The 27096-nt window shown below is 44.3% G+C and overlaps 1 protein-coding gene across 2 annotated transcripts in view; it reads right to left on the minus strand.

Annotated features, from left to right (window-relative positions):
• Window positions 1–1270: 1270 nt before the first annotated feature.
• Window positions 1271–27096, minus strand: part of PAK5 (p21 (RAC1) activated kinase 5) — a 429499-nt gene continuing 403673 nt past the window's right edge. For both annotated transcript variants that reach the window (XM_055543380.1, XM_055543381.1), the window contains 6 exons: window positions 25484–25975; window positions 24154–24287; window positions 21764–21890; window positions 6096–6221; window positions 3670–3804; window positions 1271–1426 (listed from right to left, as the gene is read on the minus strand). In XM_055543380.1, the coding sequence (XP_055399355.1) occupies window positions 1271–1426; window positions 3670–3804; window positions 6096–6221; window positions 21764–21890; window positions 24154–24287; window positions 25484–25975 (1170 nt within the window). The remainder of the gene's footprint in view (window positions 1427–3669; window positions 3805–6095; window positions 6222–21763; window positions 21891–24153; window positions 24288–25483; window positions 25976–27096) is intronic.

Genomic DNA, 27096 nt, shown 5'->3' on the forward strand with positions numbered 1-27096 from the left:
GATCACACCTGGGAAAAATCCCCTTTTCTTAATGCATCCTCTAGAGTCCAGACTTCCAGTACGGTACAGAAACAATAGCAATGAACACTGCGGTACAAAGGCAAGCACAGACAAGAGTTTGGTGTGCCAGCATACAGAGCTTTAAAAACAGTGACAAACAAAACCAAACATCTTGCCCTGTTCTCTTTTCCTTCTGTGAGACTAGAATTCTCACTGTCTTCTAGAAACATTCAATTCGGGGAATGAAGTCCAAATGACCCTAGCACTGGGGTGCTGAATCAAGATGGCAAAGGGGCGGAACATGGAGTTCAGCACCTCCCACAGATACATCAAACCATCCTAGCTCTGAAATTGCTCCTTGGAGGGGAAATTTGGCCACAAGGGGACATCATACTCATTTAAGAGAAGATACTGGGGGAACATACTGCCGTGCAAAAGATGGTTTACTACTACTAATAGGTTTGAAGGAAAATGTGATTTTTCAAAATATTTAGTTTTCTCCCAAGGAATATTTTTGGTGGTATACCGTGGCTCAAATTTCACTGCATTATATTTGGTTGAATAAATGAAATGTGCACCCACCCCCATCACCATCACTCTTAAGTCTTCCTCCATCACATAAGACACTTGTTAAGATAAGAAAGATATTCTACTAAAGCTGACGGTGATTGAGAGTCATTCAGTATTCAAAGTTCCTAAAGAATCGTTGGTTCTCTGAAAGGGATAAAAAAGTAGGAAAGACTTTTTTCAAACTCTTGCTAGTAAACAGGTATTACTTCAACTGATACAATGGCTACGTGACATCAAAGTACTATAAATTATCAAAACTATCGTACAGAAAAATTACAAATTCATTGCAAAATACATTACACTGCTACCATTAAGAAAAAAGTGCTTTTTGTTTTCCTTTCTTTTTTTTTTTTTGCCAGAAAAGTATTCTTTCAATATAGAAAATCCTATGCATTACCCTGCATGTGGCTAGGATATACCATAACGGAGTTTGTACTGAGTCCTTCTGATTTGCTGGATGAAAGGCTGAAAAATATAATAATGACTTATTAAAGCCATGTCCCAAACGAGCGTGCCAGCTGTCAGTGGAGAGATGCCTGTTGAAGACACAAGAGGACGCCCCGGTCTGCCGAGCCCTGCCGGTCATCATCAGTCAGCTGGTCTGGGCTCGCAGGCCTGCTGCATGTTCTGCGGTTCCTTGCATTCTCCCGACCTGTTCTCGCATCCTCATCTCGCTTCGTCACCTCTGTGACTCTTGCGCTCAGTGATGCCGGTATTGCCTCATGAGAGGAACGATGCAGGACGGCGGCCCCGCCAGTTTCAGGAACGGGTGCCTGAGGAGCTCCTGCGCTGTGGCCCTCCGAGCGGGCTCCCGCACCAGCATCAGGTCTAGGAAGGCCCGCAGCACTGAGGAGACCTGCGGAGACAGAGGACGGCCTCCTGAGGACTAACGCCGGGACCGGCCCTGGCCCCGCACGTGGCCTCCCAGCAAACTCCCAGGAAAGCCTTCTGCCCACAAGGCCAAATTCCAGACAGTCAGCTTGAAGAGAAAGAGCTCATGGGAGCAAAAGCAGGCATTGCCTTTCTTAACACACGCTGTTTTCCTTATCTTTTTCAAACCTGAAATACTAGGAGTAAATGATGGTACAACAAAGATATGTACTAAATAAGAGACAACAGCAACTCTTATGATGCACCCACTATGTTCAGATGGTGGTCACACACATTTGATGAACAGTGTTATAAACATGGAATGAGTTTTATTTGTTTATTTTTCTAACCACGCAGCCATCTAGGTTTTGTGTAATTCTTTTTTTTTTTTAAAAAAAGACTTTTTTTTAACGTGGACCAGTTTTCAAGTCTTTATTGAATTGGTTACAATATTGCTTCTGCCGTATGCTTTTTTATTTTTCTGGCCTCAAGGCCTACAGAATCTTAGCTTACAGGTCAGGGATCAAACCCACAACCCTTGCACTGGAAGGGAAGTTTTAACCACTGGACTGCCAGGGAAGTTCCTGGAATTCCTTTCTTGAAAAGAAACAAATTTCCCTAAGGAATGTGACATTTCCCTAAAAAATAAATTTCCCTAAAAAAACCCAGAAGGCATTTGTCCTTTAGTTTCTTGTAATTTACTTTTTTGCAGTATAGCTCATGTACATTCAAGTACATAAAAAGCATATGTTTTATAGTAATTCTTTAAAACACACACAAACACACACACGCACACCTATATATTTCATACTCCTACCCAGGTTCCCTGGGTCGAGAAGATCCCCTGGAGGAGGGTATGGCAACCCACTCCAGTATTCTTGCCTGGGAAATCCCATGAACAGAGGAGCCTGGTGGGCTACAATCCAGGAGGTCACAAAGAGTCAGACACTATTGAGCACAGCACATTATTTAAACTGTCCAATGTTGTAAAATGTTTACGCTCTTGTTCAATTCAAGCAGCTTCCCCGCTTTGTTGCAGGTCCACCCAGCCTGCATGAGTGATTCTCCAGGGCCTCTTCCCTAAGGTGTAGGGGTGAGGGAAGAGGGGATGCTGTCACAAACAATTCTCTTCCTCTTAGTATCTGGGGGGTAGTGGGATGGTCGGTATTTTTAGTGCTAATCTGTGGAAACAGCTCTCTCAGCAAGCCCAGCCCCACTGGTGGCCGCACAGTAGTGGTTCGTTGACTTAGCATCGTTTTTTCTAAGCTTGGCTCTACTTGATGATGCCTGGAAACCAGGAAAGACCCTCGCTGGTTCCCTCACCATGTTGCTCACTGCCCTGTACTATCTAGCCCCTGTCCACCCTCTGACATGCCTCATCCTTCACCTTGCTCACTTTGCCCTGGCTGAGGGTCTTCAAACTGCTCCTCCCTAGACCTGGGATGTTTTTATCCCAGATCTTTGTATGACTTGCTCCTTTTTGCCAATCAGGCTCCAGTCCCTTGACAGGACTCCCTTCAACCCTCAGCCAAAACTAACTCCCAATTCCTTTTCTGCCCCCCTCAATCACCTCACAGCGTTTTATTCATTACCTGGCATGTACCACTCTCTAAAATTATTTTGATCATCCATTGTGTGTAGTTTGTTATCTGCTTCCCCAACTAGAATGCAACCCCTCTGAGAGTCAGGAAATGTGGGGCTTTGAGCTGGGATGTCTTGGTCATTAGAACACCCCTCAGCGTGTCTTAAATTCCCAGTGCAGAAGTGCTGAGAGGCACCCATCCATGGGAGAGGAGCTCATGTGCCCACTTTCACAGAGGAGCTTCAGAGAGGGAGGGGCAGACTCACTTGCCCAAGGGAGTGAACAAGAAGAGCAGAGATCTGAACTCAACAACTCTAATTCCATAACAGGCAGCTAACGAGAAGCTGCTGCAGCACAGAGAGCTCAGCCTGGTGTTCGGTGACGACCTGGAAGGGTGAGTGGGGGGTGGGAGGGAGGATCAAGAGGAAGAGGATACATGTACACTTACAGCTGATTCATGATGCTGTACAGCAGAAGCTAATAGAGCACTTTGAAGTGACAAAAAAGTAAATTAAAAAAACAAAACAAGGTCCATGCCTAGAAACCAGGATCTACTCCCAGATGTGATATGCCAGTCTTTAACATTTCAGAGAGAGGGAAAAATCAAAGAACAATGTGGAATTTCAGCAATGGATGTTGCTTCTCACCTTGTGCAGGTCCTTCACTCTTGGAGGTAAACTGTCCCGGATCCGCCGCATGGCCTGGAGCGGGGGCTCGTTGAAGTAGGGGGGCTCACCATCAATCATTTCGATCACCATGATCCCAAGGGACCAGATGTCCACCTGTTAGGCACAGTGATTATCTCAGGCAAAGAGAACTTTCTGAAAGGTTGAGTATGGCCAGGGAACCCAGTAGATTCATACTCATTCATAAATTCATACGGTATTTGTAACTTCTCAAAATCTACAATTCAGATTTATCGGCTGAATGGTTGAGTGACCAAGTGTTTGCTACTGTTCTTCGCATACTTTTTAAAGGCAACTTCAGTGAAGATTCTGACAGTTAGGTACAAGTGAATGTCTTACTACTCTGAAGTTCAGAACCTTTAAAAAAATCCTGTTTTTTTATCAGGTCAGATGAGAAAACCATTCAAAGTTTTATGTTACAAACAGAGAAGAAAACTACATTTAAACCAGAAAAAAAATAAGAAAAGTTTTTGGCATATTCATAACAAACTCCAAAGAGCTACGCTGCACAACACAATATATCCTGAGTCTTTTATTAAGTTGATTTTTAAGTTCTTTGCTGCTGTATTTAGGTTTTTCCCTTTGTGTTTTATCACTCTGAAGCAGTGTACACAAAACTGTATTCTGTAAAACCATTGTCAGGGACTGGAGGAAAGGAAAGAAAGAGAAGACAAGCAATCCTTCCCGGGTAAAGAATGGGAAGTCAGGGCAATGAGGTGCCAGAGCTGCTATAAATTCCCAGGCCCTGGCGGCTCCCTCGTCCCTCATTACACCTCTTATCAGTTAGCTGCATTCCTGCTGTCGCCCAGAAGTGACCTCCACTGAGAGCTGATGCTCTCGGGACCACGGTGAGATAAGCAAGAGGCATACTTATCCAAGGGCAGCACACCAGGGCAGGAGAGTCCGCCAGCAGTCCGGCTGCTGTCCTCCGCTCACTGGTCCCCGACCCTGCCTCCGCTCCCCCTCTAGGACTGCCCCCCGCCCCACAGTGTGTGCAAACGCCGTGCCCAGGCGAACGTGCTCCTTGCCTCCCTGTGTGTGCGTGTCTCAGAGCTTTATTCACACCGTTCCCTTCCCCAAAAGCCCTCCTCCACTTCTGCCCTTCATTTTATGTATCCAAACCTTGTCCCTTAATAGAGTAGGAGCAGGTATGGGAGCCGGAGAAGGCGATGGCACCCCACTCCAGTACTTTTGCCTGGAAAATCCCATGGACGGAAGAGCCCGGTAGGCTGCAGTCCATGGAGTCGCTCAGAGTCGGACAGGACTGAGCGACCTCACTTTCACTTTTCACCTTCATGCATTGGAGAAGGAAATGGCAACCCACTCCAGTATTCTTGCCTGGAGATTCCCAGGGACAGGGGAGCCTGGTGGGCTGCCATCTATGGGGTCGCAAAGAGTCGGACACGACTGAAGTGACTTAGCAGCAGCAGCAGCAGGTATGGGAGCAACTTAAGTGTCCATCAACAGATGAATGGATACAAAAAGACAGGGTATATATACAATGGAATATTAGTCGTAAAAAGGAATGAAATGCTTCCATTTGCAATAACACAGATGGACTTGGAAGGTATTATGTTAAGTGAAGAAAGCAGATAAAGACAAATATGTGTGGAATCTAAAAAATGTATGACATCACTTATGTGTGGAATCTAAAAAATGCAACAAACCAGTGAACAAAACAAAAAAGAACCAGACTAATAGAAAACAAACTTATGGTTACAAGTGGGAAGAGGGAAGGAGGGAGGGGCAATAAGGGGACAGGAGAATTAAAAAAACCCAGAAGGTTACTATGGGATTATATGAATCATGTGTGTGAAGTTTTTTGAAAGTTGTAAATTGTAGAATTTAAAGAATCATTCAATAAAAAAAGACAATTTTTTAAAATTTTAAAGTCGGTAACAACAAAAATAGATTATGAGAGGTTATTTCCTTTCCAGAACAAACAGAAATTGTGCCATATTTTAAAATATGTTTCAATATTCATATATAATTTTTTCCAATGGGAAAACATTATTTCTCACCCAAATATTAGCCCCAATCTGTGGAGCTTTCTCTGACCCTGTATCCTCTGATCACACCTGCTCCTCTGTGAGTCTCTAGCCACTTTCAGGTTGCACTGGCCCTGGGGGTTAGATGAGAGTGGGCTGCCTCTTCCCCACTGCCCATTTGGGACCTATGCATACTGCTCGATCAATGCTGTCGTGACACCCCAAGGGTGGACAGACTCTCTTCTGCCACAACTTGCTCTGTGAAAAGCCTAGTGAATGGCAATCGAATGTGGAGTTAAAAGTCATCAAGCTGGTCTCCTGGGGTCATTAACGAGCTCAGAACCCTTGCATCTCAGCCAGGCCCTGCCCACTCCCCAGCAACAACCATCACCTCCTTACCTCTGTCCCATACGGCAGCCTAGAAATCACCTCAGGTGCCATCCAGTAGGGTGTACCAACCAGGGATTTCCTCTTCGGCACCTCTTTGGAAACTTGAGCACAGAAGCCAAAGTCAGACAGCTTGATCTGAAAAGGAAAGGAATGCAACAAACTAACCATTTAAAGATACTGGCTTCAACAATTGGGGCAAGATGGAGGGACCTAGAGATTTTCGTACTAATGAAGTAAGTCAGAAAGAGAGAGACAAATACCATATGGTATCACTTATATGTGGAACCTAGAACAAACGATACAAATGAACTTATCTATGAAAAAGAAACAGACTCAGACATAGAGAAGGGAGTTGTGGTTGCCAGGGAGGGGAGGATGGGCAGATGGGGGGCTGGGATCAGCAGATGCAAAGGGCGTGTATAAGATGGACAAACAGCAAGGTCCTGCTGTGCAGCACAGGGAACTGTACTCAGTATCGTGACAAACCACAGTGGAAGAGAATATGAAAAAGAATATATATACACACACATATATACACACATATATATATACACATGTACAACTGAACCACTTTGCTGAATAACAGAAATTAAGGCAACATTGTGAATCAACTATACTTCAATAAAATAAATCTTAAAAAGATACTGGCTTCAAAATGTAGAAATATAACACAAGTTTCAGCTTAAAAGCAAAATCATCTTATCCTTCACAGGTCTTGGATATATCAGAGAAGGGGCTCTCAGACCCTTTTGTCGGAAAAGCACAACCCATTTTAATGAAAAAAACTCTCATGGCCCCACCAGGACTAACTTTCAAATGTTTAGCTGCTGCTATCTTTTTATACAATCATGAAATAATATAATACACCCAAAATAAGAAACTCATCAAAATTCAAGGCCACTACTTCCATTTAATGTAGGAGAGATAAGAAAGCCTTCCTCAGTGATCAATGCAAAGAAATAGAGGAAAACAACAGAATAGGAAAGACTAGAGATCTCTTCAAGAACATTAGAGATACCAAGGGAACATTTCATGCAAAGATGGGCTCGATAAGGACAGAAATGGTATGGATCTAACAGAAGCAGAAGATATTAAGAAGAGGTGGCAAGAATACAGAGAAGAACTGTACAAAAAAGAGCTTCACAACCAAGATAATCACGATGGTGTGATCACTCACCTAGAGCCAGACATCCTGGAATGTGAAGTCAAGTGGGCCTTAGAAAGCGTCACTACGAACAAAGCTAGTGGAGGTGATGGAATTCCACTTGAGCTATTCCAAATCCTGAAAGATGATGCTGTGCAAGTGCTGAACTCAAAATGGCAGCACATTTGGAAAACTCAGAAGTGGCCACAGGACTGGAAGAGGTCAGTTTTCATTCCAATCCCAAAGAAAGGCAATGCCAAAGAATGCTCAAACTACCTCATAATTGCACTCATCTCACATGGTAGTAAAGTAGTGCTCAAAATTCTCCAAGCCAGGCTTCAGCAATACGTGAACCATGAACTTGAGATGTTCAAGCTGGTTTTAGAAAAGGCAGAGGAACCAGAGATCTAATTGCCAGCATCTGCTGGATCATGGAAAAAGCAAGAGAGTTCCAGAAAAACATCTATTTCTGCTTTATTGACTATGCCAAAGCCTTTAACTGTGTGGATCACAATAAACTGTGGAAAATTCTGAAAGAGATGGGAATACCAGACCACCTGACCTGCCTCTTGAGAAACCTATATGCGGGTCAGGAAGCAGCAGTTAGAACTGGACACGGAACAACAGACTGGTTCTAAATAGGAAAAGGAGTACGTCTAGGCTGTATATTGTCACCCTGCTTATTTGACTTACATGCAGAGTACATCCTGAGAAACGCTGGGCTGGAAGAAGCACAAGCTGGAATCAAGATTGCCAGGAGAAATATCAATAACCTCAGATGACACCACCCTTATGGCAGAAAGTGAAGAGGAACTAAAAAGCCTCTTGATGAAAATGAAAGAGGACAGTGAAAAAGTTGGCTCAAAGCTCAACATTCAGAAAACGAAGATCATGGCATCTGGTCCCATCACTTCATGGGAAATAGATGGGGAAACAGTGTCAGACTTTATTTTTCTGGGCTCCAAAATCACTGCAGATGGTGATTGCAGCCATGAAATTAAAAGACGCTTACTCCTTGGAAGGAAAATTATGACCAACCTAGATAGCATATTGAAAAGCAGAGACATTACTATGCCAACAAAGGTCCATCTAGTCAAGGCTATGGTTTTTCCGGTGGTCATGTATGGATGTGAGAGTTGGAGTGTGAAGAAAGCTGAGTGCCAAAGAATTGATGCTTTTGAACTGTGGTGTTGGAGAAGACTCTTGAGAGTCCCCTGGACTGCAAGGAGATCCAACCAGTCCATTCTGAAGGAGATCAGCCCTGGGATTTCTTTGGAAGGATTGATGCTAAAACTGAAACTCCAATACTTTGGCCACCTCATGTGAAGAGTTGACTCATTGGAAAAGACTCTGATGCTGGGATGGGTTGGGGGCAGGAGGAGAAGGGGACGACAGAGGATGAGATGGCTGGATGGCATCACCGACTCGATGGACATGAGTTTGGGTGAACTCCGGGAGTTGTTGATGGACAGGGAGGCCTGGCGTGCTGCAATTCATGGGGTCGAAAAGAACTGGACACGACTGAGAGACTGAACTGAACTGATGATGCTTTAGTGCAAATAAACTGCTAGTCACAAAGCGAGTTTTGTACAAACTGCTACAGTTTAGGTTTTTTCCCACTGAACACATTTGGATTTCTAAGTACCTTGAGATGATTCAAACAACCAACCTCATTTCTATGTTTGAATTCTTACAAGACCCCATTTGTAAAGTATGCTGGAAAACCACTGTAGGCACAGGCTCCCCTTTTCTTTTGCTTTTCCTCCTCTCTCAGGATAACTCAAGTTGCCAATGGAAATATGGGCATAGAAACTGGGTGTTAACAATGAGTTATTAGGAGTTCAAAGTGTTCAATTTAATTACCCATTGTGCATGCACATATGTTGTTTATTTTAGAGGTCATCAAAAAAGAAAACCCTGAGATTTCTTGCCAGAGCTTTTACGAATATTCTTAAGACCACATCGCATTGTTAGGAACCCCGCCAGGTTATATATTCCAGGTGACCAGGATTCAGTTTATTTCTGGGAGGCTTGATTCCTGATCTGATTGGAGAGGATTGTTACTTAGGATTATTGGTGATAACGGAATGCATGAAAAAAAAATGCTTCAGGCATTGTTTGGCAATGGTTCAGAGTGGTCATTTGAAGTGAAAATTGCCATAAATCAAAAGTATGGTCTCTAAGGTACACATTCTCCCTTGATTCTCTTTATACATCTCTGAACTGTTTTCAGTCTTTTTTTCTGGCTCTGTCTATGCTGCCCACACCTTAATACTGGGGCTTCCTGGAGTTCAGGTCCCAGTGCTCACCTCTTCTCTTTTTATGTGCTTTTGCTAGATACTTTTTTTCCCTCCCAGGCTTAATGCAGATTTCTCTCCTTCATTCTAAAACTACACATCCATCCAGTGTATGTTTCTACATAGAGTTAAATCTTGTGAAGAGTGTAAGGTCCATGTCTAGATTTATTTTTTGAGCATGTGGATATCCAGTTGTTCCAGTACTATTTGTTGAAAAGACAGTCTTTGCTCCATTGTCTTCAGTCATGTCCAACTCTTTGTGGCCCTATGGACTGTGACCCTGCTAGGCTCCTCTGTCCATAGGATTCTTCAGGAAAGAATACTGGAGTGGTTCGCCATGCCCTTCCCCAGGAGATCTTCCCGACTCAGAGGTCGCACCCACATCTCAGGCATCGCCTGTATCGCCAGGCGTGTTCTGTAGCACTAGCGCCACCTAGGAAGTCCTGTGCTGCCTTGACGCCCTCGTCAAAGGTCAGTTGACTCTGTTTATGTGGGTCTATTCCTGGGCTGTCTAGTCTGTTTTATTGGTCTGATGATGGACAGGGAAGCCTGATGTGCTACAGTCCATGGGGTTGCAAAGAGTTGGACATGACTGAGCAAATGAACTGAACTGATAAACTTTCGAATCAATATGTCCATACCTACAAAACAACTCACTGAGACTTTGACTGAAGATTATATTGAATTTATGGGTCAGGTTGGAAAGAACATCTTGACAGTACTGAGTCCTTCCTATCCTGCAACCTTATTATCATCACTTATTAGTTCTAGTTTTTCTTGTTGATTCTTTCAGATTTTCTACATAGGTAATCATGTCATCTATGATCAAAGAGAGTTTTAATTTCTTCTTTCTCAATCTGTATACCTTTTATCCCTTTCCTTATTTTATTGTATCAGCTAGTGCTTCCAGTATGCTGTTGAAAAAGAATGGTGAATGGGGACATCTTTGCCTTTTTCCTAAACTTAGTGGGAAAGCATATTCAATACTTAAGCATACCTCAAGGCCCTGATCACTTCTCACTTTCTCTAGAATTTTTCTTAGGAGCCCTTATTGATCTGATCTCCAAATTTGTGAGAATTTAGCACCCTACTCCAGTACTCTTGCCTGGAAAATCACATGGACGGAGGAGCCTGGTAGGCTGCAGTCCATGGGGTCGCTAGGAGTCAGACACGACTGAGCGACTTCACTTTCACTTTTCACTTTCATGCATTAGAGAAGGAAATGGCAACCCACTCCAGTGTTCTTGCCTGGAGAATCCCAGGGACGGAGGAGCCTGGTGGGCTGCCGTCTATGGGGTCGCACAGAGTCGGACACGACTGAAGTGACATAGCAGCAGGAGCAGCAGCGGACACAACTGAGGTGACTTAGCAGCAGCAGCTGCTGCTGCTGCTGCTATGTCGCTTCAGTCGTGTCCAACTCTGTGCGACCCCATAGACGGCAGCCCACCAGGCTCCCCCGTCCCTGAGATTCTCCAGGCAAGAACACTGGAGTGGGTTGCCATTTCCTTCTGCAATGCATGAAAGTGAAAAGTGAAAGTGAAGTCGCTCAGTCCTGTCCGACTCTTCGAGACCCCATGGACTGCAGCCTACCAGGCTCCTCCGTCCATGTGATTTTCCAGGCAAGAGTACTGGAGTGGGTTGCCATTGCCTTCTCCGTTAGCAGCAGCAGCAGCACTCATTTAACTTTGAACTGTTTTCCAATGCTGATTTTGTCACTCCAGCTAGGAATGACATTGCTCAGGGGCAATAGATCTGTCTTTTAATTGTGAAGCCATACTGTGTTTGTTAAGATCTGGGAAAGCAGTAGGTACTCAAAAAAATGCATGCTATTAGATCGACTTTCTTTGATATTGACACATATATGAGTTTTTATATACAGAATATTTATATACAGAATATGCTTTCCCCAATGGCTGAGTGGGTAAAGAATCTGCCTGCAATGCAGGAGAGAGACACAGGAGACATGGATTTGATCCCTGGGTTGGGAAGATCCCCTGGAGGAGGAAATGGCAACCCACTTCAGTATTCTTATCTGGAAAGTCCCATGGACAGCAGAGCCTAGAGGGCTACAGTTCAAAGACTTGCAAAGAGTCGGACAGGATTGTGCATATACGATATACATACATACATGGACAGGAGATTACACGACAAAGATACATTGTTTTTCCTTCTAAAATCATCACTGACTTACCAAAGACAACTGCTTCTAGAATCAAAGCTGTAACACAGATGAAATGGAGGTAATGTTTTGGAAATTATTAATTTTTTTTCTTTTTCCATTTCCTTATTTATGATCTTCTCACCAATCAGGCCAAGACTTGTGGAGTGTGGTTTGGGGTGGGACTCCATCAAATTGGATTGCTCCAGATGGAATGTTAGAGAAAGCTGGTGTAACAGAGAGATGATTTTTCTCAATTGCTTTGGCATATCAAGAATCATACTCAGATGCTTCAGATCATATAATTTCCATGTGGTATAAAGAAGAGTGCCCTGGGAATTCACTCACAGTCCAGTGGTTAGGACTTGGCACTTTCATCGCTGGGGCCTGGGTCCAACCACTCCTCAGGGAACTAAGATCCTGCAAGCCACATGGTGTGGCAAAAACAAAGAGAGTGGCCTGTGGCCATGGTAGCTGGTCCATAATTCTTGTTGCCCTATTGTAAAAGGCATCTACAGTTTTGACAAGTGAAAACCCTTATAGCCCATCACTATTAGCCTAGGATTATTTGCAGAAGAGGACAAAGAACAGTGACTTATATCAGGCCCCAGTTCTTTGTTATACATCACTTCTAACCACTTCAAGCTTTAAAAGTATCTGAGCAGCATACACCCCCACACAAACAAGGGAGAGAAGGCACATGCATCTATGTTCAGAGGTAACAGTAAACATATTCAATAACCAGATTCATCTAGACCATTCAGAATCTAGACATTAAGCTGAGCACATTTCTGGAGTTATCCTGAGGCCATTGCCATCTTTAATGAGGCAAAAGGAGTCCTGGTACAGGGTTGGGCTCAAGGGCGATAATACTCCAGTGAATGGAAACAGTGGCTATTAACCAACAAGCATGAGAAAATTGCAACATTTTAACAATAGGTATAGACAAGGAGCTTCCCTAGTATCTCAGCTGGTAAAGAATCCACCTGCAATGCAGGAGACTCTGGTTTGATTCCTGGGTCAGGAAGATCCCCTGGAGAAGGGATAGGTTACTCACTCCAGTATTCTTGGGCTTCTCTTGTGGCTCAGATGGTAAAGAATTGCCAGCAATGTGGGAGACCTGGGTTAGTTGGGAAGATCCCCTGGAGGAGGGCATGGCAACCCAGTCCAATGTTCTCGCCTAGAGAATCCCCATGGATAGAGGAACCTGGTGGGCTACAGTCCATGGGGTCACAAAGAGTTGGACATAACTGAGCAACTAAGCACAACATAGATAAGGAGGCTCAGGGGTAAAGAATCCTTTTGCCAATGCAGGAGATGTGAAAGTGGGTTCAATCCCTGGGTCGGGAAGATCCCCTGGAGAAGGAAATGGCAACCCACTCCAGTATTCTTGTCAGGAAAATCCCATGGACGGAGGAGCCTGGTGGGCTACAGGCCATGGGATCACAAAGAGTCAGAAACAACTGAGTGCCTGAGCATGTGTGCATAGATACAGTGGTGAAACCCCATTGCACACCAGCCTTGGGTGTGCCCAACATGGCCTCAGTGGAGAGACGGCACAGTAGAGTGGGTGGAAATAAACTTGAGGCAATGCTACTGGCTTCCATCATGGCCTCTGTGTGGTGTGCAGGGGTCTAGAAGCTTCTCTCCTCCAGATCTTAGTGAAGGAATGGGGAAGCGCCCAGTACAAGCCTATGGTTGACAGGAGGGCCAGTCCCAAGCATAGCTTTCAAGACTTGAGGGAAGAGGGACTTCCCTGGTGATCCAGTGGTTAGGACTACACGCTCCCAATGGAGGGGGCCTGGATTCCATCCCTGGTCAGGGAACTAGATCCCACACACTACAACTGAAAAACATCCATGTGCTACAACTCAAAAGGATACCTCAGGCTGCAGTGAAGATAGAAGATCCCGAGTGCTACAACTAAGACCCAGGCAAACAAATACACATCAAAAGAAGACTTGAGAAAAGAGGCTGGAGTAAAATATTGCGGAGAAGCCTTCCTGGAAAGTCCAGCAGCTGATGGGACCAGTTAACACTGGCCCACTGGTCACTGGCCCAGATAGCAGAAAAGGATGTTACGATAAGGCAGGGACCATCAAGACACAAGAAGATGGATTGTGTCTCCTTCATCCCGAGGTCCCATAACCCCCATTTGTCTCCATTCTGAGGAGGATAGGGGTGGGAGGTAGAAAGAAGGAACAGGTGATAGCCAAATCTGAAAGACAGGTTTTAAAGGAATCAGTTCAACCTTACTGTGGTTGAACTTGATAGACAATGTTTAAATTGTATAAGCAGACTAAATCTAATAGACTGAATTAAAACAGAGTTTAAAAGCTTCCTAGCCACTGGGGCTTTATGAAGAAGTCACAATTAATTTTAAGAAAGAGAGAAGCTATATAATTGTGTGTGTGTGTGTGTGTGTGTGTAGTTATTTCCAAAGCTCAAGCATGAGTAAATTTGCAACTCTATGACACAGATAGGAGAGCAGGGACAATTTTGCCAATATATTTTGTTTGCCTGTAAATTTAAGAAACCTGAATGATTAAGGAGGTGAATGTATCACCATTCTGGTATTGGCAGTTTTAATTTCAGTATCTCTAGTGTGGTTTTCTTTTCACAGACATTAAAAGAAGATACCAAACCTGAGAGACTAATAATTATCTCCCTGGCAAAATGTAAGATCAGAAATTGAAACTCAACATTCAGAAGCCAGTCCTGTTCTTCTGTTGTAGGAGTATAAGTGCTTTTGCATGATTTTTTTTTTTTACTCATCCAAGTACATAAAAGAGACAATTTTCTGAAAGAACATAATTGCACACAACATTCATCCAAATAAATCTGCAAGTAGATAATGAAAATTCAAGTAATGAGTATAATAAAGCACTGTAGGCAGTTCTTAAAAGCAAATCACAGAGACTTTAGGCTGAGCCTTAGTTTAGATAGGATTGTACAATGCAGGTACTTAGGAAACCACATATATCTTACGAAAAGAACTGAAGTGAGCACATTGCCCACCCCCAAACAGGAGATGTAGCTGGTTCCACAGGGGCCAGACAAGGAACTGGAGCTTAGAACTCAGACAAAGCTGCTACTTAAATCTGAGCTCTTATCCATATCAGTGCATTCCGGCTAGGAGTCAGAAAGTGTTAGTCGCTCAGTCATGTCCAACTCTTTGGGACCCCATGGACTCTAACCTGCCAGGCTCTCTGTCCATGGGATTCTCCAGGCAAGAATACTGGAGTGGGTTGCCATGCCCTTCTCCAGGGGATCTTCCTGACCCAGGGATCAAACCCAGGTGTCCTATAATGCAGGCAGATTCTTTACTGTCTGAGACACCCATCAGGGCCCCACAAAAACTTGCAAGAGGGAGAGCAAAAGAGACTCTACCCATAAGATAAATTTAAAACAGAATGTAAAACCCTTGTTTTGTGAATTGTATGGGCTCTAAAGAACTGCTGCATCTGCTCCAGGTTTTGCTAAGGCAGAAAGATGGATGCTTTTGTGCCTTTGTCCCTGGGTACTTCCTACAAGGCAACGGTACTCATATCATCAGCTGGAGATTTCTCAGAGATGCACCCAGCCTGACTGAATCAGAATATCCAAGACAAGGGCCCAGGAATTTTTTGTGAAGGTCTCCAGGGGTTTTAATGGTTACTGAAGTCTGAGAACCTCTGTTTTAAAATGAGCAATGACCCACAAACAAAGGAACTGAGAGAAGTAATAGAAGAGGCCAGACTGACGATGATGCCTCCAGCTGAAGGCCCACTTTCTCAGCAGCCAAAGCCTAGAGGAGAGGGAAGGCATTGCAGCAGCTGAGCTGCAAAGGCCTGGAAGCCCCAGTCAGCCCCTCTGCCTTCCGATGGAGCTCAGAGCATGGTAGTAACTTGCCCCAAACTGTACAACAGTATTAGTGAAAACTCAACTCTGGGGTCTCCTGACTTTTCATGCAGTGCTCCCTGCATTAGAAAATGGGAGTGTTTGCATCTGTCTCAGAGAGTATTGGAAAGGAATGAATGTAAGCAAGCTATCTAACATGCCTGAGTCTCTATTTAAGAGGAGCTTTTGGGAGATCATATTCAGGTCTTCTTCTAAAGGAAAAATTCTAACAATTTGAGGATCCAGGAAAATAATACCAAAGAATTAAGTGAGCTGGTGGAGACACTGTAAAATGAGGAGCATACGCCCTTGCTGAAGAGACACTGATATCCAGCTGATTGTCAGGGGCCCCCACAGGGGACTTGTGGAAAATTCACAGGTTCTGGTTGCCCGTCTAGCCCCCCTTACTTATCCTTTAACCCTCGCTTCAAATCCTATAGGGGAAAGGGAATAAACATATTTGCTATTTCTGGCTCTATGTTAGCTTGGGCCCCTCCTCCCCCAGAAGAAAACACTGAGATAAGGATACAGTGTAAATCATGTACAGGGGAGGCACAGGAATCACTGGCAGTGAAATGGAGAAATAGAACAGGGAAGGGAAGGCAGTCATTCAAGGACTAATCAGCAAGAAGCTACCATCTTGGGAATGAGAGCTCAATGTTGAGGGTGTCTGGGAGACCGCGTATGATGCGTCCTCAGGGCTGGTCCATCCAAGGGTGAGACCACTCAGGTATCATACATCAATCCCCATCACTTTTCCAGGGCTGCCTCTGGGGAGTGTGGAGGCTAATTCCTTTGGAATTTCTAGCCTGCTTTGTACTGGAAGAGCAGACTACAGTGTTCAGAGAAAGTCCCCAAGCAAAGAGACGCACGTGGTGGCATTTGAAGGTGGAGTTAGTGAGGGCTGACATGGCATCACGTGAGTGGGGCACCAGCAACATTTGCACCATGATGCTATTCACCCCCATCATACCACCCCCATGACTGCCACGTGTGAAGTCAGGCACAGTGTTTTTAAGTGAGAGAGGAATCTGAAATTTCACGTGACATTTCCTAATTCTTAAAGTGTGGCAGCCAATTTACATTAAAAAGACTACAAAGATCACTAGCAAATGTCTCTTTTTAATAGATGCATTCATTGGGCTTAGGAAGATATGGGTTTGATTTCCATTTCAGGTAATGAATTTGATAAAAGTTAGTCCCTCACTGTCTAGTGGCCCCTAAGTATCATCTCTTAAATGCAAACCCCAGGCCAAGGAAAAATCATGGATGAATTTACTCAGCTTTTAACTGCAAGGGTTGGGCAGGGATTGCCTTCATTTTGGCATCTAGCTTGCACCTGGTCTACCTCGTATGGCTTTATACTAATTACTTCATGTAATTCTTACGACCACTCTGTAACATGTTATTTATTTTCCTTTTCAAACCTCAAACATCACTCCTTAAACACCCCTGCTTAACACAAATTAGTGACTCACTAGATATTATTTCTATCATGGACCAATAGTGAACAATTTATTTTCAGTTGATAACAAATAATTTCCCTTGTAGTCTCTGAGGAGGCCAGAAGGGATTCATCCTCTTAAACGTGAGCAATTCACTGTTTTTTTTTTTTCACTTTCTTTATTGGCGGATAACTGCTTTATAATATTGTGCTGGATTCTGCCGTACCTTGATATGAATCAGCCACAGGGTACACATGGCCTCTCCCTTCTGAACCTCCCACCCTTCTCCTTCCCCACCCCACCCCTCTGTGTTGTCACAGAGCACTAGGTTGGGCTCCCCGTGTCCCACAACAAATTTTCACTTGCTATTTATTTTACATATGGTCATGTATATGTTTCCATGCTCTTCTCTCAATTTTTCCCACATTTTGAAATGTATATAGGTTCATAGGAGGTTGCAAAGAAAGGTGCATCCAGTTCTCCCTATATATTAGCATCTTATACACTATGGAGGGCTTCCCTGGTGGCTCAGAGGTTAAAGTGTCTGCCTGCAATGTGGGAGACCCAGGTTTGATCCCTGGATCAGGAAGATCCCCTGGAGAAGGAAATGGCAACCCGCTTCAGTATTCTTGCCTGGAGTATCCCATGGACGGAGGAGCCTGGCAGGCTACAGTCCACGGGGTCGCAAAGAGTCGGACACGACTGAGTGACTTCACTCACTCACTTCACATACACTATGGCACAATATCAACACCAAGAAGTTGATGGACAGTCCATAGAGCTTGCTCAGATTTCAGTAGTTATATATGAACTCACTTGTGTATGTTGTGTGTATGTGTGTCTGTGTGTGTACTTTGCAATTTTATCACATTGTAGTCTTATACAACTACTATCCCAAATTGATAACCAGCAGTAACATCACCATAAATGATGATGGTACCTCTTTATAGCACACACTCCCAATCTGTAACCCCGGCAACCACTAATTTGCTGTACATCTCCATATTTACGTTATTTCACAAATGTTACATAAGTGGAATTATGCACTGTGTATCCTTTTGAGTTTGACTTTGTTTCACTCAGTGTAATTTCCTTGCTGCTAAGTCGCTTCAGTCCTGTCCGACTCTGTTCAACCCCATAGACAGCAGCCCACCAGGCTCCCCCACCCCTGGGATTCTCCAGTCAAGAACACTGGAGTGGGTTGCCATTTCCTTCTCCAATGCATGAAAGTGAAAAGTGAAAGTGAAATTGTTCGTCATGTCCGACTCCTAGCGACCTCATGGACTACAGCCTACCAGGCTCCTCCATCCATGGGATTTTCCAGGCAAGAGTACTGGAGTGGGGTGCCATTGCCTTCATCCAAATTCATGAATGTGTCACTCATTCATTCCTCTTTTTCCTTTGGGTAGTATTCCCTGGTATAAACACACCACAGGTTATTTAGCCATCATTCACCTTCAGAAGGACATTTGCATATTTTCTAGTTTGGGGCTATGATGACTAAAAGGGCCATAAACATTTGTGTGCAAGCTTATATGTGGAAATAAGCTTCCATTTCTTTGGAATACATGCCTAAGAGTGAGACTGCTGTCACATAGTAGCAAGTCCATTTTTAGTTTTGAAAGGAACTGCTTAGCCACTCGTCAAGAGTGGCTCTACACTTGCATTTGCACCAGCAGTGTATGAACCAGTGGTGTTATCACTACTTTTCATTTTAGCTGCTCTTAGAGGTGTGTAATGATACCTCATAGTCTCTCATAGTGTTAATTTGCAGTTCTCTCAGGACTGATGATGCTGACTATCTCCCAACAGGAAGAGAACCCAGCATACCTGTGTGATAGACAATATTTCCAAAATTGCCAACAACAATACTGTCCCTGAGATCTTATCATGTGATTCAATTCTCCTGCCACTCAGGAGGGTTTTGTGTTTCTTCCCCCAGAATCTGGAAGGGCTATGATCATGGTGGAAGAGACACTATGCGACTCTGAGGTCATGAAAACAGCGTGCTCCCACCCTGTTTTCTTGGGACGCTCACTCACGGACCCCAGCCCCCATGCTGTGAGGAAGGCTACGTGGAGAAGCCCGACGGTAGGTGCTAGAGCACAGTCCCAGCTAAGCGTGCAGTCACCAGTCAGTGCATGTACCTGACGTGTGCCCGAAGAAAACGTGCAGATGTTTCATCTGACAAGTCCCTACACTGAGCCCAGCCAACTCTCAGAGCCAAGCGAGAATGCTAGAATGACTTTTGACTTAAAGTCACGTGATTCATTATTATGGCAATAAACAGATATGTCTTCTGCACTATAGAATGCTATAAAAACTCCAATATGTTAGTATACATTATACTCTCAGCCTTTTCCTGGAGTAGTCCCACTCCCTCTCTGCTCTTTTTAAGAAACAAAGTTTCCTTTCTCTGTAGTAAGTGGAGTCAATAGGGAGCCCTGTTCTGAAATGTGGATGAGCTCACTCTGGCCAACACACAGAGCCAGGCTCCGCCCCACATGCTGTGCTTCCTCTTCGGGACTATCCTGACGGCCACAGGCCCCGTTCCCAGAGGAGTCTCCATTGTTACCACCCCCTGCAGAGGGGCCTTCTCTGACAGCCTCTGCAGACTCTCTACTGTCCACCCTCCTTACTGGCTTAAATCAATGATTCATAGAAAACTTAAAATGTATCACCTTGCCTCTCTGGTGATTTTATTTGTATGTTTATCTAATCTGTTTATGATCACACCCTGATATCAGGGCTTCCCTGATAGCTCAGTTGGAAAAGAATCTGCCTGCAATGCAAGAGACCCTGGTTTGATTCATGGGTCAGGAAGATCCCCTGGAGAAGGGATAGGCTACCCACTTCAGTCTTCTTGGGCTTCCCTGGTGGCTCAGCTGGTAAAGAATCCGCCTGCAATGCAGGAGACCTGGGTTTGATCCCTGGGTTGGGAAGATACCCTGGAGCAGGGAAAGGCTACCCACTCCAGTATTCTGGCCTGGAGAATTCCATAGACTGTATAGTCCATGGGGTCATAAAGATTTGGACACGATTGAGTGACTTTCACTTTATGATCACACCCCTAGATGCTTAGAATAAACTGAATGAAATTAGTGATTTTGCTTTACTCATCCTTAGGACCTTGCACAGAGTTGGACATGACTGAAGCAATTTAACATGCATGCATGCATATATAAAATACACATATATACATGAAAATATGGAAAATAGGATTCTGGGTGATCTTTATTTTATCCTTTATACTTGTCTGTATTTGTTGGATTTTCTGCAATAAAATCAACAATTTTTTTTTTTTTAAAGAAGAAAAGCTGAAGTGCTTGGGAAACTTCTTCTGGCTACCCTCTGATCATTCCTGGGCAATTCTTATGTGACATGGATGTTTTCCATGTGAGTGAGGATGCTGGGTGGTAAAAGACAGGTGCATTAAAGGGACACTGGTTCCATTTATCTAGGGGCTATTACATCTGGTGGGAGTTTAGGGAGATTGTTGCTTAGTCGCTAAGTTGCATCCCATTCTTTTTGTGACTTCATGGAAAGGGCCTAAGTAGCAAAACTTCAAAACGCTTCTAACTAAGTCTTCCTGGGAACATCAACTCATTCCTTCCATGGCTGTTGTTCTATGGTGTTTTGTACCCTGGTGTGGCTGATAAGTTTCAAGTGAATTCTCTGGGTAGGTTGCAGTGATGGGAAATGCAGAAATCTGAGTCTAGGGATACACCAGTGTGCTGGATATCTTCCATTCATCCTTCTAGATCTAGGTCCTCCCTTCTCTGAGCCCTGGGAGGTCAACTTCTGTTGACCTGCTGATGGCTTCCAACTGGACTCAGTCAATGCAGGGCTCCAGTGGGAGCCTAGAAGGAAGGAGCAGAGTGAGGCTGGGTTATTTTTGGCCCAGCTCCCAAGCTGCAGGTTCACTGTGGGTCTGGCTTCCAATGAGGCTCAGAGCTCCTTCCAGGTAGCCCTCTTCCTGCAGCAATCTCTACTTCCAGATTCCGGTCCCGGATTCTGCACCTTACCTCTTCAGGCATGGGGTAGCAAGATCAGTGTTCCATCCTAGAGAACTGCCCTGGTCCTCATGACACTTCCTCTTGACTGATCTACCAATACCTTTATTAAACTCTCCCAAAGGACTTCCCAGGTGGCACTAGTGGTAAAGAACCCACCTGCCAATGCAGGAGATATAAGAGACACAGGTTTGAACCCTGGGTAAGGGAGATTCCCTGGAGTAGGGCATGGCAACCCACTCCAGTTTTCTTGCCTGGAGAACCCCATGGATGGAGGAGCCTGGTGGGTTACAGTCCATGGGGTCGCAAAGAGTCAAACATGACTGAAGTGACTTAACACACACATACACACACACACACACACACAGTACTGGAATTTGTCATCTGCAGGTACTCTTAGTGATACTGCAGACATGAATAGGGTGGACACATCCTATAAAAGTCATTTTTTCCCCACCAACAAAAATAAGCATGTAGCAGGAAAATAAAAGACCTTTCCATATTATTACTTCCCATGCTTATTGTTAAGTGGAAAATTATCCTTCAAATTCAGTTCACAGATAATTCTGACTAACAGGATGACACAGAGGATGGTGATTTCCTTTTTGTAAGCCTTCTGGGAAGTGTTGTAGGTGATTTATTGACAATCAGAATTATGAGAAAGTGCTCTTGGGAAGATAATACCCATGACAGATGAAGTGACAGAGCAAACTGAGGAGGGACCAAACATGAAAACCTTACCCGGCCATCGCTTGTCAGCAGGATGGAGTCACTCTTTATGTCCCTGTGGATCACTCCCTGGTTGTGAAGGTAGGAGAGAGCTCTCAGAACGGACAGGCAGACAGTAGCTATCTGCTCTTCATTCATTCTAGAAAGGAAATCACATTGAAGGACCTAGGTCAGGTTTAAGACCATCTTTGAAATGATCAAGAGAGGTAACTCCCTTGGGTTCCAGTGAACCAGTCCATGCTCCCTAGTCCATGTCTGGAAAACCTACAGGGAAGGAAAAGGAAGTCTTTGGGACCTGATTCCCAGAACCTAAGGCTTAACCCTAACGATGACAGGGGCCAAGTATAAACTGAAGGAAAGGGAGCCCCACTGGCTGGTCTTTGGGTCATTAGAGCAAATGCACTTCCTTAGACTCTTACAGGTAATCCCCCCAGGGACTGACACACCGCCAGGGTCCGGTAGAGAGGACGCACTGAATGGAGCTATATTAGTTCCAGGAACTGTTCCTAGGTGATCTTGAGGAAGTCCTTTAATGTCCTTGGGTCTCTTTTTCCTCATCTTGGACGTGGGCATGACCATGGTTCTCTTCTTGGGCTTCCCTTGTGGCTCAGCTGGTAAATAATCTGCCTGCAATGTGGGAGACCTGGGTTCGATCCCTGGGTTGGGAAGATCCCCAGGAGAAGGGAAAGGCTACCCACTCCAGTATTCTGGCCTGGAGAATTCCATGGGCTATATAGTCCATGTGGTTGCAAAGAGCTGGACACAACAGAGTGACTTTCACTTTCACAGTTCTCTTCAGGCTTCCCTGGTGGCTCAGATGGTAAAGAATCCAGCTGCAATATGGGTAAACCTGGGTTCGATCCCTGGGTTGGGAAGAGCCCTGGAGGAGGGCATGGCAACCCACTCCTGTATTCTGGCCTGGAGAATTCCATGGACAGAGGAGCCTGGTGACTACAGTCCATAGGGCTGCAGAGTGACCGAGCACGCACGCGCGCGCACACACTGTGTCTATATCCATGTAGGGTTGCTGTGGCCTCTGGCTATACTAATAGGAATCTGCCAGCTGAAATGCTGGTGATAAATGCTCAGTGTCTTCCCTAGCGTCGTTTTGTTTTCAGGCGGTCCACCGCTGACTCAGAACTGTAGGGGGTCGTGACTGAAACACTGCCTCATTACAGTGGAGAAACAGCAGAAACTCTGCCCTCACATGGGTTCCCAATGCTTTCTTGCTATCTTGCTTCCCCTCTATTGTTGCTCATCTGGATTCTCTTATGATTTGGATGCCATTTCAGTGACATCTGATATAACTCCTTCATGACAATCCTTTCAATTCTTTGGCATTTTATCTACCAGAAGAGCAAATTTAAAGTTTTCTAAATGTATATGATTTTTTTTTTTTTAACATATGTGTTCCTTTGAACCTTGCTTTTCCAAACATGGTCCATGAACTAACAGCATTAGCATTGTCTGGGGGCTCCTTAGAATGCAAAGTATCACTCTCTTCACTATTGAATCAGGATCTGCATTTTAATAAGATCCATGGGTAATTTGTATGCATATTAAAATTTGAGAAGCACTGTTTTAGCACATACTCTTTCATTTGCTTTCAATGCCCTTTTCTTCCCACTTGCCTTCTTAGTAAACTCCTATGCATCTCTCAAAACCCATCTTGGACATTGCTGTATTTCAAAAATATTTCTTGATTCTAATAAAGATATTCAGGTATTCTTCTATGCTACTCACGTACATCTTTCTGATTCTGCACAGGTGTTATAGTTTATTTATTTTGTACCCCCAACATTTAGGAAAGAGTCTGGCACATAAAAAGTGGTTAATATATACTTGATGAAATAACCACAACTGGCATATCAGAGAAGCAAGTAGCTGAGGCAACAGGGGCAATTAACCATTGTTACCTGCAAGGCGATTTGAAACAAAATTGAAGAATCTGTCTCTCTCTCTCTTTTATGTAGTTTATTGTTAAAACTACATAAAACTTTGCTCTTTCATCTGCCCCTGCCTTTCCCAGATACCCTTGGTAGTATCAACACATAGCAATGGCCTAGCAACTCAGAAGAATGAAACTCAGTTTTAGAAATCTTCATTGGGATGGGAAATTCTATTATTTGTCACTTAAACTCAATTCTCAGCAGCTTGCTGATTTAAAATCAATGAGTATCAGTGAACTCTTAGAAGGCAGGGAGAATGTGAATTGAATGAATGAACTATACATACATGATATTGTAATAGGCACCTGGGAATACAGAAGTAAGGGCAGTCATTTCTCTGCCTTCAAAGTGCTTACAACTTATAAAGAGTTCATAGAAATAGTTACTAAGGTCTTACCCTGGGGAAGAATAATAAGCATCTTGAATTATTTGTCTGGATAATAAGAAACTTACCTGGTATGAGTAACGATGTCTGTCAAGGCACCACCTTCTAGGAATTCCATGACCACCCAGAGCTCATCACTAACAAGGTAGCTGTTGTACATGTCAACCACGTTGTCATGGTGATAATCCCGCATTATCACAACCTGGGCAAAATGGAAAGACATTATTTGATTTAGGAAGGTGAAATTAAGCTTTTTGTTTTCTTGTGACTACATCTGGGCTGTGAGTTTAATGATGGAGAAGTAATAATGGGGAGGGAGAGATAGATTCAGAAGTCTATTATAGATAAAGGGGCAGCACTGAGAGTTGCTGGTAGGAATGGAGATCACGTTACCAAAGTCAGAGAAAACAGCAGGTCAGTGAGACTTGGGAAGAATCAAGAATAAAGACAGGCAGAACCATAGAAGGGTCTCCATTCACAAGAGTGAGGTTAGCTGACTATTCTAGGGGATGTGATCAGATTTCTCATGGGTTGCTCTTAAAACCCACTGTGCATACTCTGCTGTTGGTTAACTGGGCAAAAGGGTCACCAACACAAAGTAACTGAGTCTCATAAATGAATGAAATTCACAGTCATTAGGTTTGGGCCACATGAGACCAATTTAACTTCTTGGGAGGTCTGTGTTGAGTCTGAAAGAGTTTGGGCTGAATACAAAGGATAAGTCTTGAAGGTAAAAATTAGGATTTAAGCATAAAAAGGTCAACTTGTGTCTGCTTGCTAGAGAGAGCATCCAGGAATTCTTGTCCTGGGGCTGCTTGAGGTGACACTTTCAGAATCAGTATTGAATAATAAATTATACAGTTATTTATCTAAGTTCATTTGTCCTGTCTGTTCTGGCATTGCAATTTGGAAATAAGTTCCAGAAATCAGGGGCTGTGGATCGGGAAGCAGCTGAGTCGCACTGACCTGGTGCTGTCTGTGAGGTCTGGAGGGTGGGAAAGAAATGAATGCCTACGGGAGGTAGAAATGCATGGAGCTACTGGTGTCTTCGCATGAAGCCCCACAGCAGAAGGTGCAAAGTCACAGCTGAGGGCACGGTTACAGCTGTATGAACCTGCTGTCTGACCGGGGCTAGTCACGTAAACTGAGTCCAGGTTTCATTGTTGCTAAAGTGGAGACAACATCTTTCTGTCACCTGACCAATGCTTAGCACAGAGGGTGACCCACAGGAGGAACTTCCTAAAGAGGCAGCCATATAGGCACAGAAAAAAGGATGCTGCTTTTTTTTTATTTGCATTTTTAGCATTCTCTAATGTCATAAAAGGTACAAGGGCTATTTCTAAAATGGGAAAGAAATGTTACAGAGGACAGAAGGATTGACCCAAACACACCATCTACCTCATTGAAAAGCAGCTCTCGCCTCTGCTGCTTCCGGAGGTCCATTTTCTTCACTGCGACTTGTTTCCCTGTGTGTTTCTCTGTGGCGATGCACACAATGCCGGTCGACCCCTCCCCAATTTTGATAAAGTTGTCCAAGTATTCCCTGGGGTCTCCTGGGCTGACCACCAGCTGCAAGGCAGCCCGGAACTGTTCGTGGGACACCCTGGAGGGCTGCTGGTCTGAGGAGGAGCCCCAGCTGGGTGGAGGGTAGGTGCTAGATGAGATGCTGAGAGAGCTCAGGTAAGAAGCTGTGGAGATGTACTGTGAGCTGGTCTGCAGGGAGGGGTGGTGGTACAGGGTGGCTTTGTGGTATCCAGATGGGTACTGGTGGCTGCTTGAGGAATAGCCTGCTTTGCTTTGACTCTGAGGTAGTTTGCTGGGACCCCTGGGGTAGGTGTCGGACCCTGACAGTGGAGGGCTGAGGACCATCTGTGCTCGATCATAATCCACCTGGAAAGAGACATAGATGGAGAAATTCACATGCTCTACCTGAATGCACAGCCACCACACAGCTGGTCCAAACGATGAGCACCACTTTTCACAACCTGCTCGGGGGAAAGGCTTACCTCATAAAGTCCTGGGATGTCTGCTCCCACCCTTTATCTGCCCTCCAACTTCCCCATCCAGCCTCTTTCTTTCTCCTTCCCTATTAAAATCCGCAGAAGCAGGCTCTGAGACCTGGATTAGAATGCAAGTAATAGGAGGTGATCCCTGGACTTATGAAGTGAGACAGGAATGGGGAAAAAGTCAATAAATTGTGAATCATAAAGTATGATGGTTAGTTTTAGGTGTTAACTTGGCTATACATGGAGCCCCATTGTTTACTCAAACACCAGTCTAGATACCACTGTGGAGGCAATTTTCAGATGTGATTAACATTTAAATCAGTAGACTTTGAGTAGAACACATCACCCTACAAAATGTGGGTGGGCCATATCAAATCAGTTGACGGTTTTAAGAGAAAAGATTGAGTTTAAAGAGGAAGATTTTTGCACCTACACGGACCTTTGGCTCAAGTCTCTATCAATTCTTGCTGGAATTTCTAGCCCCCACAATTGCATGAGTCAGTTTCTTAAAATCTCTTCCTCTTTCTGTACGCATGCATGCACACACATGCATACCCTGTTGGTTCTGTTTCTCTGGTGAACTCTAACATACACAGCAAGATACCACTGATGTAACTGGAACTTAATCCCACTAGGCAAGTCCAAACCCTGGAAGACTATGTAGGACACACACTTTAAAATTGTCCCATCTCAGAGCAGAGAGTTAAGGTATTCAGGTACAAAATCTGCTTACCATCAGCTCCTTGGGATATGAATTATCTGGCACTTTTGACCTTCTGTGTCCTGGACTGAGCAGGCTCTGACAGTCAGAGGAAGGTCTAAGATTGTGAAGAGCAGATTGAGGGACTCAGTGGAGTGGATGGGGAGGACAGATAGGGCAGGGGTGGGGGAAGCCAGTGAGGGGTTTCTAAGACAGTAGAGGTAGGTTTCAGCAATCATACTCTGGAAAAGACCAAGAAGGAGCTCTGGCCACCCCTGGAATGACTGAGGTCAAGGATGGTGAAT

This window comes from Bubalus kerabau, chromosome 13 (assembly GCF_029407905.1).
Source record: "Bubalus kerabau isolate K-KA32 ecotype Philippines breed swamp buffalo chromosome 13, PCC_UOA_SB_1v2, whole genome shotgun sequence".
Taxonomy (NCBI): Eukaryota; Metazoa; Chordata; class Mammalia; order Artiodactyla; family Bovidae; genus Bubalus; species Bubalus kerabau.